The sequence below is a fragment of the Papio anubis genome, chromosome 13, assembly GCF_008728515.1.
Source record: "Papio anubis isolate 15944 chromosome 13, Panubis1.0, whole genome shotgun sequence".
Lineage (NCBI taxonomy): Eukaryota > Metazoa > Chordata > Mammalia > Primates > Cercopithecidae > Papio > Papio anubis.
In genome coordinates this window covers 55,360,536-55,374,162 of record NC_044988.1, presented here as the reverse complement: position 1 = coordinate 55,374,162, position 13,627 = coordinate 55,360,536, and the positions used below count along the sequence as shown (strand labels likewise).

The window sequence follows — 13,627 nt, the reverse complement described above, 5'->3', positions numbered from 1 at the left end:
TATACAAGAGTTATGTTGGGAGAGAGTGTCAGCACTGAAGTTCCTGGGTCAAAGTTTGTGCTGTTGGTGAATGCCGCCAAATGCTTTCCAAATGAGACTTTACAGATTTATAGTGCAAACAGTACATATATAAGAATACCTATTTCTGAAATTCTTAACTAGCTTTTGATAACCATTTTTTTTTTTAAATGCCAGACTAATGGGTCAAATTAATATTGTGTTTGTTTTAATTTTTATTTTCCTGATTAGTGAGATTGAACATTTTAATATTTTTATTTGCCATTTGATTCCTTCTCGTGTAATTTTCTGTACATATATCCTCTGCTCATTTTTCTCTTTCGTAGAGTACAGTTTCTCTTTATGTAGAGATTTTATCAGGTGGTTTTCTGGTATTCTGTTGAGATGATCACGTACTTTTTCTCCTTTAATCAGATACTGTAATTTATTGATAAGTTAGTTGATGTTGAACAGTCTTTGGAGTCTTGGGACAAGTTCTGTTTGGTTTGTTGTACTTGGCTGGAAATCAGTGTTTTTACTTTTATGTATGTGTTTCTAAATTAGATCAGTCTGTAGTTTTTATTTTTGTAATGGATTGAATTAGGAAGCTTTGTGTTTTTTTGGTGTGTTCTAGAATGGTTTATATTTTCTTCTCAAATATTTGTCAAGTATCTGGGTCTAGTGGAGATTTTTAGGGTGATTTTTTAAAACACTCTTTAAAAAATTATTTAATATAGATCTATTCAGTTTTCCCACCCCTTCTAGATTCAGTGTTGCATATCACCATTCTTATTTTAAATAGTTTCCTTTTTTTTTTTTTTTTTGAGATGGAGTCTCACTGTGTCGCCCAGGCTGGAGTGCAGTGAGAGGCACCATCTCAGCCCACTGCAACCTCTGCCTCCCGGGTTCAGGTAATTCTCCTGGCTTAGCCTCCTGAGTAGCTGGGATTACAGGTACCCGCCACCATGGCCAGCTAATTTTTGTATTTTTAACAGAGGTGGGGTTTCACCATGTTGGCCAGGCTGGTCTTGAACTCCTGACCTCAGGTGATCCACCCATCTCAGCCTCCCAGAGTGCTGGGATTACAGGCGTGAGCCACCGCGCCTGGCCAGTTTCCCTAGTTCTAACACTCCGTTGTAATGGGGAGACCAACAACATTGGTCAGTTGAATATTGAAAACATTTGTGTACAGAACTAAACCCATTTTCTAATGAAAAATTAATGTATTTTTGAAGAAAAGGTCATTGCATATTAGGCTTGTAGATAACATTTCAAACTTTAGAGAGTGCCATTATATCTGTTGTGTATTGAGTTCCTTATTTTATTTTTTTAATTTTTGTTTTTATTTTTATTTTTTGAGACGGAGTCTTGCTCTGTCGCCCAGGCTGGAGTGCAGTGGCGCTCTCAGCTCACTGTAAGTGCCGCCTCTCCGGTTCACGCCATTCTCCTGCCTCAGCCTCCCGAGTAGCTGGGACTACAGGCGCCCGCCACTGCGCCCAGCTAATGTTTTTGTATTTTTAGTGGAGACGGGGTTTCACCGTGTTAGCTAGGATGGTCTAGATCTCCTGACCTGGTGATCTGCCCGCTTCGGCCTCTCAAAGTGCTGGGATTACAGGCATGAGCCACCTTGCCCCGTTGAGTTCCCTATTTTTGGGGGAAGAACTTTATTGAAATATAGTTGACATACCATACAATTCACCCATTTCACATGTACAGTTAAGTGATTTTGCATATATTCATAGAGTTGTACAACCATCACTACAGTCAATTTTTTTGTTTTTGTTTTTGTTTTTTTGAGATAGAGTTTCCCTCTTGTTTCCCAGGCTGGAGTGCAGTGGTGCCATCTCGGCTCACTGCAGTCTCAGACTGCTGGGTTCAAGCAGTTCTCCTGCCTCAGCCTCCCAAGTGGCTGGGATTACAGGCACCCGCCACCTGCCCGGCTAATTTTTCTGTTTTTATTAGAGACGGGGTTTCACCATGTTGGCCAGGCTGGTCTTGAACTCCTGACCTCAGGTGATCTGCTCACCTCGGCCTCCCAAAGTGCTGGGATTACAGGCTGAGTCACTGTGCCCTGCCTAGTCAGTTTTAAAATATTTTCATCACTCCAGAAAGCAACCTTATGTGTAACTTTTAGCTTATATAATATGTGGTGTTTTGTGTCTGGCATCTTTTACTTAGCATAATGTTTTCAAGATTCATCCATGTTGTAGCACATAGGGTTCATTCCTTTGTATCACAGATTCATGCCTTTTTATGACTGCTATATCACATTTTGTTTTGTTTTTGTATAGCTGTACATATGTACCACATATGTGTAGGTACCGCTATACAACATGTCATTTTTCCATTTATCACTTGATGGACATTTGTGTTGTTTTGCTTTTTGGCTATTATGAGTCATGCTGTTAAGAACAAGTAAGTTTTTGTGTAGACATATCATTACATTTCTCTTGGGTATATATCTAGGAATGAAAATGCTGGGTCATACGGTAACTTTTTGAGGTACTGCCAAATTAGCTTCCAAAGTAGCTGCACAATTTTATATTCCTGCTAACAGTGTGTGAGGATTCCAGTTTCTCTACATTATTTCATTGTAAGCTGTTAGAACAAGTGCTGATTCTTTTACTTTTTCAGTCTAATTATCATAGTGTTCTTTAAAATTGACCTATTTTAAAACTGCTTTGTAAACAACTATCTGACCTCTGTGGTCAGGGAAGATTTTCCAGAGGAGGTGACTGTTGAATTGTCCGAAGTATCTGAATTTGTTAATCTTGTGAATATAGTGTGATAGAGAAAGGAAAGAAGAAAGACTGTCATAGGAAAATGGTACGCCAAAGCCCTGCCTGTATGAGCTGAAGGAAGGAGAATAGGTTACAGTCGAGTAATTCAAAGAAGATTGTGTTCTAAACACAAAGAATGAGCATGAAGGTCAGGTAGGCCATATTACCTTAAGAGCAATGGGAATTCGTTGAAGGGTTTGAAACAAGAAGGATGAGTACATATACATTTTATAAAATCCATTCTGCTAACAGTGTCCAAAACAAAGAGACCTCAGATTAGATGCAGGGAGTCCCATTCAATGGCTATTGGTATAACCTAGGCAAAAAATTTTGGTAGTTTGGAACAAAACTACGGCAGTAGATTTGAAGAGACTGGATAGAGTAGGGAGACAGAAAGTAAAATGGACAGAAATATCTTAAATTACTGAAATTACTTGGTTACTTTGACTATGATTATGTAAGTTTTAAAAATGATGATCGCTCCTGGTAAGTATGTTACTTTTCTGTATATTTGTGATTTGTGACATTTTTACTTCAATTTATTTATATGAATTTAAGTACAATGATTATGCATACATAGAGCTTTTGGGTGAATGGCCTTTTAGGGGAAAATCCTAATTCTTCAAAAGTCTAAAACTTTAAGAAATTATTCAATATTTAGTATACTTTTGTTTGTGTATCCTAAGTATCTCTTCCCTTTATAGCTACTCCTTGAGTTAATTGCAGTATGGAGAGGAAAATCAAAGAATATTAAACAAATATTCTCTCCTATGGTTTTAGAGAAATGTGCAAAGAATTTGGGAATTTTTGATGAAGAAGAATTTATTAAATGAAAATGTATGATGGCATGTACATATTCTTTATATTTTAAATAGTATTGTTTAATGGTTCTTTATTCTTTTAACTTTAGGAAACCAAATATATTTTGCCAACTTTGGAAAAAGAATTATTCTTGGCAGAGCACAGTGACCTTGAAGAAGGTGGACTGGACCTGACTGTGTCATTGAAACCAGTTAGTTTCTATATATCAGACAAAAAAGAAATGCTTCAGCAGTGCTTCTGTATTATAGGAGAGAAGAAGTTACAGAAGATGCTTCCTGATGTGTTAAAGGTACTTCATTACACATCACACTAGATACATACATAGAAATACAACGTTCTTTGTCACAATTGTTTGTTTTACTTAATGCGTTTTTTTGTTTGTTTTTTTTGAGACAGAGTCTTGCTCTGTCGCCCAGGCTGGAGTGCAGTGGCGTGATCTCGGCCCACTGCAATCTCTGCCTCCCGGGTTCAAGCAATTCTCTTGCCTCAGCCTCCTGAGTAGCTGGGATTACAGGCACGCACCACCATGCCCAGCTAATTTTTGGATTTTTAATGGAGACGGGGTTTCACCATGTTGGCCAGGCTGGTCTTGAACTCCTGACCTCGTGATCCTCCCACCTTGGCCTCCCAAAGTGTTGGGATTACAGGTGTGAGCCATCGTGCCTGGCCTTAATGCAGTTTTTAATTGGATGTTTGCATCTAAAACAAGCTACTTGAAAAGATTTTGTAAAATAAACAACCATAAACAGCCTTGTATATTTAAAAATTTGCCAAGATAAAATGTTTAGGCAAGAAATTTATTGACCCTGTGGAGATAATTCTGTTAAATGCAGGGAATGATGGTAACTAAATTGGACATATAATCTTTCTGGTGCTTTAAGAAATAATGTCACAATATGCTGCTGTGTAACAACAAACAGTAATGGTTAATAATAGTTTATATTTCATTAGATTCACAAGTGTTTTTATTTGATTATTTTTGAAAATTATTTAGGGAAATATTTGTTGTTCTAGTTTTACAATTGTAGAAATTGACCTTGGACACTCAAGCCCGAGATCATATATCTAAAGATACAAGACTTTAATATTTTAAACCTTTAGAATAATTACTTAACGTAAATAGATTGCTTAAGAATAGCTGGGAAACTGTCTCACTCTTTAGTTTGTTCTTTGATAATAAATACAGCTTTATGCATTCCCATCGAATCTACAGTGTTCACATATTAACTGGCAGTTTTTCAGATTTCATCCCAGGAGAAGATGTGAATCTACTTGAGGCTTTAATTTATTTTATTGTAAGATTTTGCTAACTTAAATTTTTATGATTGAAATTTTCCAGTTTACATTGGGGCTGTGTTACATAAATGCATTTTTTAAAATGTCATTTCCTTTAGAACTGTTCAATAGAAGAAATTAAAAAACTATGCCAGGAACAGTTAGAGCTCCTGTCTGAAAAAAAAATTTTGAAGATTCTTGAGGGTAAGAATACATATTTTTACATTCTGGCAACTTATTAATTAATACTATATTCAGCATAAATCCTGAGGTATTCTTTCTCCTACTTGGATATTTAATTTCGTTATCATTGAAGAGTATTTTTACTTCTGTTTGTACTAAAAAATATAGTTTACATGTCAGAAAAGCATTTCAAGAATAGACAATATATCATTTTTCCAAATAAAGTATATATAGGTAAGAGTATAATAAAATGAAATTTTAAAAAGTACCAAAAATCTGTAAAAAAATTAATTATTGGAAAGGCAAAGAATTTCCCTTAAAATCTTTTTAGTTTTCTGCTTTAGATTTTTTATAGTGTTTAGTTACTTATTGCATACTGTTTACTCTCTAGTAAGACCCAGATGTAGAGTTAGAATACTTCCATGCAATTTACCAATATTTGTTTGTCTGCCTGTAGTATGACTACTCTTTGTGCACACCTCTAGAATTTTGGATTTTCAGGCATGTTTTTTTTCCTTTTGGAACTTTGCAAGGATTTTAGCTTTAACATGACAGAAGAAGAAACAAAAATTGGAGCCTTTTAGTTTCCAGAGAGATTGCTTCATTTTTAAATGTAAAATTGATGGCATTTTGTAACTCTGGAAATAGATACATATTTATGTATGTAGTGTGTAAGTGTATATACACATTTTCTTGTCTGTATACATTTATATAATAGGTAAAAAGAAGGCAATGAGGCCGGGCGCGATGGCTTACGCCTGTAATCCCAGCACTTTGGGAGGCTGAGGCGGGCGGATCACAAGGTCAGGAGTTTGAGACCAGCCTGGCCAACATAGTGAAACCCCGTCTCTACTAAAAATATAAAAATTAGCCGGGTGTGGTGGCGGGCGCCTGTAGTCCCAGCTACTCGGGAGGTTGAGGCAGGAGAATTGCTTGAACCCAGGAGGTGGAATTCGCAGTGAGCCGAGGTCGCGCCACTGCACACCAGCCCTGGTGACAGTGCAAGACTCCGTCTTAAAAAACAAAACAAAAAAAAAGATGTCAATGAGAAATACCTAAGGCATTGAAAAAATTATTTTAAATACAAGCAATTAAAAATTTAAATTTTGACCCAGTATAAAGTTCTTTAATCTGCATAACTTTTAAAGATTATACTTTTTAATGTAATGATTACATCATTTTAACGTTTTTATAAGTGTGCTTTCAATAGTTTCTTTCATTTATAAGGTGACAATGGAATGGATTCTGATATGGAAGAGGAAGCAGATGATGGTTCTAAGATGGGATGTGATTTAGTCAGTCAGTAAGTTTAAAAACTTTCATTTTTATTTCAAAATGTCTTTGTTACTCCTTTGGTGATTTCTTATGTCAAAGCTGTGATTGTTTTTCTGTGTTTTATTTATAAAATCATTCAGTGGTATAGAAAGATTTGTATATATGAGGATGGAGTGAACTACTTTCAGGATTAAGATGGTTTTTAAAAACTACTCCACAGAGATATAGAACAATAGCAGTGCCAACCTAAAGCAGAATCACTCTTACTTGGATTTTGAATATACTCTTCATGATCCTCACTATTTATTTATTAAGCACTTACTCTACCAGGTACTATATTAAACAGCATAGAACACTTGATCTCATGAAATTCATCTATGTATCTATTAATATTAGTCAATAATAGCCTCATTTCACAGATGAGATAGTTATGTTCATGTAAGTCTACATATTTTACCTATAAATATGTATTATTTGATTATTGGGATGATTAAAAAAATACCCATTTTGGGGTGCTGACTAATCAAGAAGCTACATGCTAATTATTAGTTTTTTCTTCATTAGTGCACATCAAACTTTCATCTTTTAATTTGAGCATCTATTGATGCTATTTGCTTAAAATAATTATTTTGGTAGTTTCCAAAGAATGACTTGTTCTTTGCAAAGCTTAGCATTTTTCCTGAAGAATATAAAAGACTTGTGCTAGATCAGAAAAAGATAAAGTATAAAAGAAAAATAAATACTTGTGTCACAGGCAGTAATACACATAAGAAGAGGTTACTAGGGGCAGTAGCATAGAGAAGTACATAGTTAACCAGAAATGCAGAATTTTTTTCATTTCTAAAAGAATGCTATTGGGCAGGAGTATTATAGGGTAATTTATATGAAAACATAGAGTAAGCCGGACATGGTGGCTCATGCCTGTAATCCCAGCACTTTGGGAGGCTGAGGCAGGCAAATCACTTGAGGTCGGGAGTTGAAGACCAGCTTGGCCAAGATGGTGAAACCCCGTCTCTAATAAAATACAAAAAAATTAGCTGGGCATGGTGGCACGCGCCTGTAATCCCAGCTACTCTGGAGGCTGAGGCAGAGAATTGCTTAAAAACCTGGAGGGGCGGAGGTTACAGTGAGCTGAGATCGTGCCACTGCACTCCAGCCTGGGCAACAGAGCGAGACTCCGTCTCAAAAAAAAAAAAAAGAAAACATAGAGTAGAAAGTGTACACATTTTTAACATCTTACCGTTGGCGTTCCTACAAAATACTTAGCTTTAAATCATTTATATAGTATACTAATTTAGTTCAGCTAGTTTAAGCATTTACAAGGCCTGTTAACTTTTTAATATTTTAAAGTTCCTTAAATTATCTAAATTAATCACTTTGTTTTTAAAAAAATTTCTTTCCCCCAATCCCCACATTGATCAACATTTTGTTTCTTGATGCTACTTATAGAGAATCCTAAATTGAGCTTCTGCTTGATTATATTTATTTTCCCTCTTTAAAAATCTATTATTTTTTTCCAGTTTTTGAGGTGCCATTAGGCTTAAGTGCTTTACTTCTTCATACCTGGGCATTAGTGTTATGTTTTCAACTGTTAGAAGCCATTTAATGGTGTATTAGTTTGTTTTCATGTTGCTGATAAAGACATACCCAAGACGGGGTAATATATAAAGAAAAAGAGATTTAATGGACTCATAGTTCCACATGGCTGGGGATGCCTCATAATCATGGTGGAAGGTGAAAGGTGCTTCATACATGGTGGCGGCAAGAGAGAATGAGGGAACCACTGTGAAAGATCTAATGGTTGTAAAACCACCCCCATGATTCAATTATCTCCCACTGGTTCCCTTCCACAACATGTAAGAATTTTGGGAGCTATAATTCCAGATGAGATTTGGGTGGAGACACAGCCAAACCATATAATTCTGCCCCGGCCCCTCCCAGATCTCGTGTCCTCACATTTGAAAACCAATCATGCCTTTCCAACATTCCCCCAAAGTCTTAACTCATTTCAGCATTAACTCAAAAGTCTACAGTCCAAAGGCTCATCTGAAACAAGGCAAGTCCCTTCCGCCTATGAGCCTGTAAAATCAAAAGCAAGTTAGTTACTTCCTAAATATAATGGGGATACAGGCATTGGGTAAATACACCCTTTCCAAATGGGATAAATTGGCCAAATTGAAGGGGCTACAGGCCCCATGCAAGTCTGAAATCCAGCAAGACAGTCAAATCTTAAAAGCTCCAAAATGATCTCTTTTGACTACATGTCTCATATCCAGGTCACACTGATGCAAATGGTAGGTTTCCATGGTCTTGGGAAGCTACGCCCTTGTGGCTTTGCAGGGTACGGTCTACCTCCTAACTGCTTTCACATGCTGGTGTTGAGTGTCTGAGGTTTTTCCAGGTGCACAGTGCAGGTTGTCAGTGAATATACCATCGCGAGATTTGGAGGATGGTGGCCCTCTTCTCCCAGCTCCACTAGGCAGTGCCCCAATGAGGATTCTGTGTAAGGCTTCAACCCCACATTTCCCTTCTGCACTGCCCTAGCAGAGGTTCTCTATAAGAGCCCTGCCCCTGCATCTAACTTCTGCCTGGACTTCTAGATGTTTCCATACATCCTCTGAAATCTATATAGAGGTTCCCAAACCTCCTGCAGGTGCACATTTCTTGACTTCTGTGCACCTGCAGGCTCAACACCACATGGAAGCTGCCAAGACTTGGGGCTTGCGCCCTCTGAAGCACCAAGTCCCCAAGCCTGGCCCGTGAAACTATTTTTCCCTCCTAAGCCTCCAGGCCTGTGATGGGAGGGGCTACTGTGAAGACCTCTGACATTTTCCTCATTGTCTTGGCGATTAACACTCGGCTGCTTGTTACTTATGCAAATTTCTGCAGCCGGCTTGATTTTCTCCTCTGAAAATGGGTTTGTCTTTGGCTTTGGAGGCTGCAAATTTTCTGAACTTTTATGCTCTGTTTCCCTTTTAAAACCAAATGCTTTTAATAACACCCACATACGTCTTGAATACTTTGCTGCTTAGAAATTTCTTCCACTGGATACCCTAAATCATCTCCCTCAAGTTCAAAGTTCCACAAATCTCTAGCTCAAGGACAAAATGCTGCCAGTCTGCTAAAATATAGCAAGAGTCACCTTTACCCCAGCTCCCAACAAGTTTCTCATCTCCATCTGAAACCACCACACCCTGGATTTCCTTGTCCGTATCATTATCGGCATTTGGTCAAAGCCATTCAACAAGTCTCTAGGAAGTTCCAGACTTTCCCACATTTTCCTGTCTTCTGGCCCTCCAAACTGTTCTAACCTCTGCCTGTTACCCAGTTCCACATTTTTGTGTATCTGTAAAGCAGTACCCCACTCTTCTGGTACCAATTTACTGTATTAGTCTGTTTTCACACTGCTAATAAAGACATACCTGAGACTAGTTAATTTATAAGGAAAAAGAGGTTTACTGGGCTCACAGTTCCATATGGCTGGGGAGGCCTCACAGTCATGGTGGAAGGCAAAAGGCACTTCTTATATGGTGGCAGCAAGAGAGAATGAGGGAACCAAGTGAAAGGGGTTTCCCCTTATAAAACCATCAGATCTTGTGAGACTTACTCACTATCACCAGAACAGTATGGGAGAAACTGCCCCCATGATTCAGTTGTCTCCCACCAGTTTCCTCCTACAATATGTGGGAATTATGGGAACTACAATTCAAGATAAAACTTGGGTGAGGACATAGCCAAACTATACCAAGTGGAGATAGCCAATTATAGTAGCTATTTAACTTTTTTAAACGATTACAGCAATGGCTGTGCATGGTGGTTCACACCTGTGATCCCAGCACTTTGTGAGAACAGGTTGAGAGGATCACTTGAGGCTAGGAGTTTGAGACCAGCCTGGGCAACATAGTGAGACCCTGTCTCTACAAAAAATTAAAGTAGATGGGGTCTTGCTATGTTACCCAGGTTGATGTTGAACTCCTGGCCTCAAGCTGTCCTCCCACCTCAGCATCCCAAAGCATGGGTGACTCCATTTTGATTTTTAGTCAAGGTTTTTTCTAAAGTTATGGAATAGGATTTAAGGTTTAAAGATGACAGAGAGGGCTTGGCACACTTGCTTATGCCTGTAATCCCAGCACTTTGGGAGACCAAGGTGGGTGGATGACTTGAGGTCAGGAGTTTGAGACCAGCCTGGCCAACGTGATGAAACCCGGTCTCCACTAAAAATACAAAAATTAGCCAGGCCTGGTGATGCACGCCTGTAATCCCAGCTACTTGGTAGGCTGAGGCAGGAGAGTCACTTGAACCCGGGAAATGGAGGCTGCAGAGAGCCAAGATCCCCCCCCCCCCACTGCATTCCTGGGTGACAGAGCAAAACTCCCATCTCAAAAATAAAGAAAGATGACAGGTTTTCACAGCTTCTCCTGTTCTGCTGACCCACTGTGACTCTACAAGGCTGGTGCCGTCTCTAGCTTACTGAACTCTAGGTGAAGGAAAAGGGGACTAAGTAAGGAGGTTGCTATATGGTGGCTCCTACAAAGCAGACTGCACATTAACTGGTGGCAAAGCACCCAGGAAGCAACTGACTGCAAAGCCTGCATACGAGAGTGCACCCTTTCCTGGAGTGGTGAAGAAACCTCATTGTTACAGGCCTGGTACTATGGCCCTCCATGAAATCAGTTGTTTCTGGAAGTCTGCTGAACTTCTGAATCACAAACTTCCCTTCCACAGTCTGGCTTGAGAAATTGCTCAGGACTTCAAATCAGACCAGTGTTTGCAGAGCACAACAGCTATTGGTGCTTTGCAGGAGGCAAGTGAGGCCTATCTGGTTGACCTTTTTGAAGACACCAACCTGTGTGCTATCCATGCCAAATGTATAACAATTATGCCAAAAGATACCCAGTCAGCATGGAGAACGTCCTTTTAAGAAGCCACTGTGATGGGAAACATTTCATTATCTAAAAGAGAAACCCCCCACAATTTTTTTCCTGTTATTGGTAGTTTTGAGCTTAGATTTTTTTTACCATAGAGTCAAAAGGTACCTGTATTAGTCAGGGTTCTCTGGAGGGACAGAACTAATAGGATATATGTATGTGTGAAAGGGAGTTTATTAAGGAGAATTGAGTCACATGATGACAAGGTAAAGTCCCATGATAGACTATCTGCAGGTTGAGGAGCATGGAAGCCAATGGTGGATCAGTCCAAGTCCCAAAACCTCAAAAGTAGGGAAGCCGACAGTGTAGCCCTCAGTCTGTGGCCAAAGGCCGAGAGCCCCTGGCAAACACTGGCATAAGTCCAAGAATCCAAAAACTGAAGAACCTGGAGTCTGATGTTCAAGGGCATCCAGCACAGGAGAAAGATGAAGGCCGGAAGACTCAGCAAGTCTACTCTTACATCTTTTCCTGTCTGCTTTATTCTAGCTGTGCTGGCTGCTGATTAGATGGTGCCCACCGATTGAGGGTGGGTCTGCCTCTCCCAGTCCACTGACTCAAATGTTAATCTCCTTTGGCAACATCCTCACAGACCCAGGAACAATACTTTGCATCCTTCAATCCAATCAAGTTGACACTTAATATTAACCGTCACAGTACCTAAGTATATGATTGTTAGTGAAAAAATAGGGGATAGAAATCAACTATTTCCAGTTTTTCCATTTTTATTTATGTGTGAATTTTTAACATAAATTCAGAGACATAAAGCATTAATGCAAGTCAAAATATTTCAGTGAACAAGTTTCAGTGGTTCAACTTTATAATAATTATAAATCTGTTAAAATTTTCTGGGAAAAAATGACATCATAAACAGCAGTTTTGCCCTTTTTAGAATTTACTACAAAGCAACAACAAAAATAAACAGAAATAGACATTATCTTGGATGAAATGAGATATCCTTAACTTCAAATCACTTTGAGGAACTATTCTTAAATGCGGTGATTTTCAAATAATGTTGTGCAAAGATACCTGTGGAAAACTTCCATGTGTACAAATCTCAAAGATTCAGTGTACGTTTCTCCAAAGTCAGAGGAAGTGTTTCAGGGAAGAAGGAAACTTTAATGTTGCTCCTTTTTTCTTTGACTAGTAGCCATGTAGTAGTGTATCTGTTTCTCCAGAGTAAGATGGATGTTGGTTGCTGGTAAGATTTTGGCCCTTTGGGAATCATGGCAAAGATAATAACTACAAAGGTGTTTACTTTGGGGTGGATAGGTAGTTGCTGATTTGCATTGAAGATCCTAGAGGAAAGTGTTGGATTTTTTTTTTTAGACAGTGTCTCACTCTGTCCCCCAAGCTGGAGTATAGTGTGCAGTGTTGGCTCGCTGAAACCTCTCTCTCCCACGCTCAAGCGATCCTCCCACCTTGGCCTCCCAAACTGCTGGGGCTAGAGACTTAAGCCACCACGCCTGGCCAAAGTGGTGGATCTTGAGGAAAACTTGGTTTACTGAGGTCTGAGAACTCCTGTGGGGAAATGGAGGAAGATGGGGAATGGGAAAGGGAAAGTTAACATATATCTTGCGTGAATATGTCTGGTTACTTTCATTTTATAAGTTGAAAATAGAATTGAATGCACCAGCTGTTTCCTGTCTCTGAGTCTGGGAGAACCTGAAAAAAACTGGGGAGTAGATATCTCAAAGAATAGTGGTTTACTTCTTCATTGTGGATCTGTGGAGGGAGAGACTGCTTTGCTTTCTGCCAGTTTCAGAGTAGCTGCTAAACCTGAGTCCCAAGGAATTGACCATAATGACATGCGTAAACACATGCATGAATACATATATAACATCTTTAAAGGATCTTGATATCTGGAGAAAAGATTACTTGAAAGAAACAAAGCACATGCCACGCTAAATTAAACTGTTAGAGGAATGAACACTTGCAGGGAATAAAATGAGCTCTTATGGAAAGTCAAGTGCAGCACAAATAATTATTCTTGGGCTGAAAAATATGATTTTTTTAAACTAAATTCTGTAAGTTAATCAGAGTAGGGGATCGTTACTGTTAAGTCCCAAATTAGATGCCTGAAAGAATGGATCACAAAGCAAAAATATAAAAGATGGAAATCATAAGAGAAAATAATCAAGTAAGTTAGAAGGCTTTAGCATCCTCATGTATAATAAATAGGAATCCTAGAAAGAGAAAATGAAACATACAAAGAAGAGGTAAAATACTAAATCATTAAGGAATTATTAAATAGTAATTCAATAATATAGGAATTTTTTCCTGTGTGATAAATACAGGAAAATATAACAAATATAGGAAATATACTTAATAAATATAGGAAAATTTTTCTGACCTGAAAAACAAATTTTA

At 38.5% G+C, this 13,627-nt stretch overlaps 1 protein-coding gene across 2 annotated transcripts in view; it reads left to right on the top strand.

Moving 5' to 3' along the window:
- Positions 1-13,627, top strand: part of CAAP1 (caspase activity and apoptosis inhibitor 1) — a 53,106-nt gene that overhangs the window by 1,624 nt on the left and 37,855 nt on the right. For both annotated transcript variants that reach the window (XM_003911634.5, XM_003911635.4), the window contains exons 2-4: positions 3,688-3,888; positions 4,994-5,078; positions 6,285-6,360. In XM_003911634.5, the coding sequence (XP_003911683.2) occupies positions 3,688-3,888; positions 4,994-5,078; positions 6,285-6,360 (362 nt within the window). The remainder of the gene's footprint in view (positions 1-3,687; positions 3,889-4,993; positions 5,079-6,284; positions 6,361-13,627) is intronic.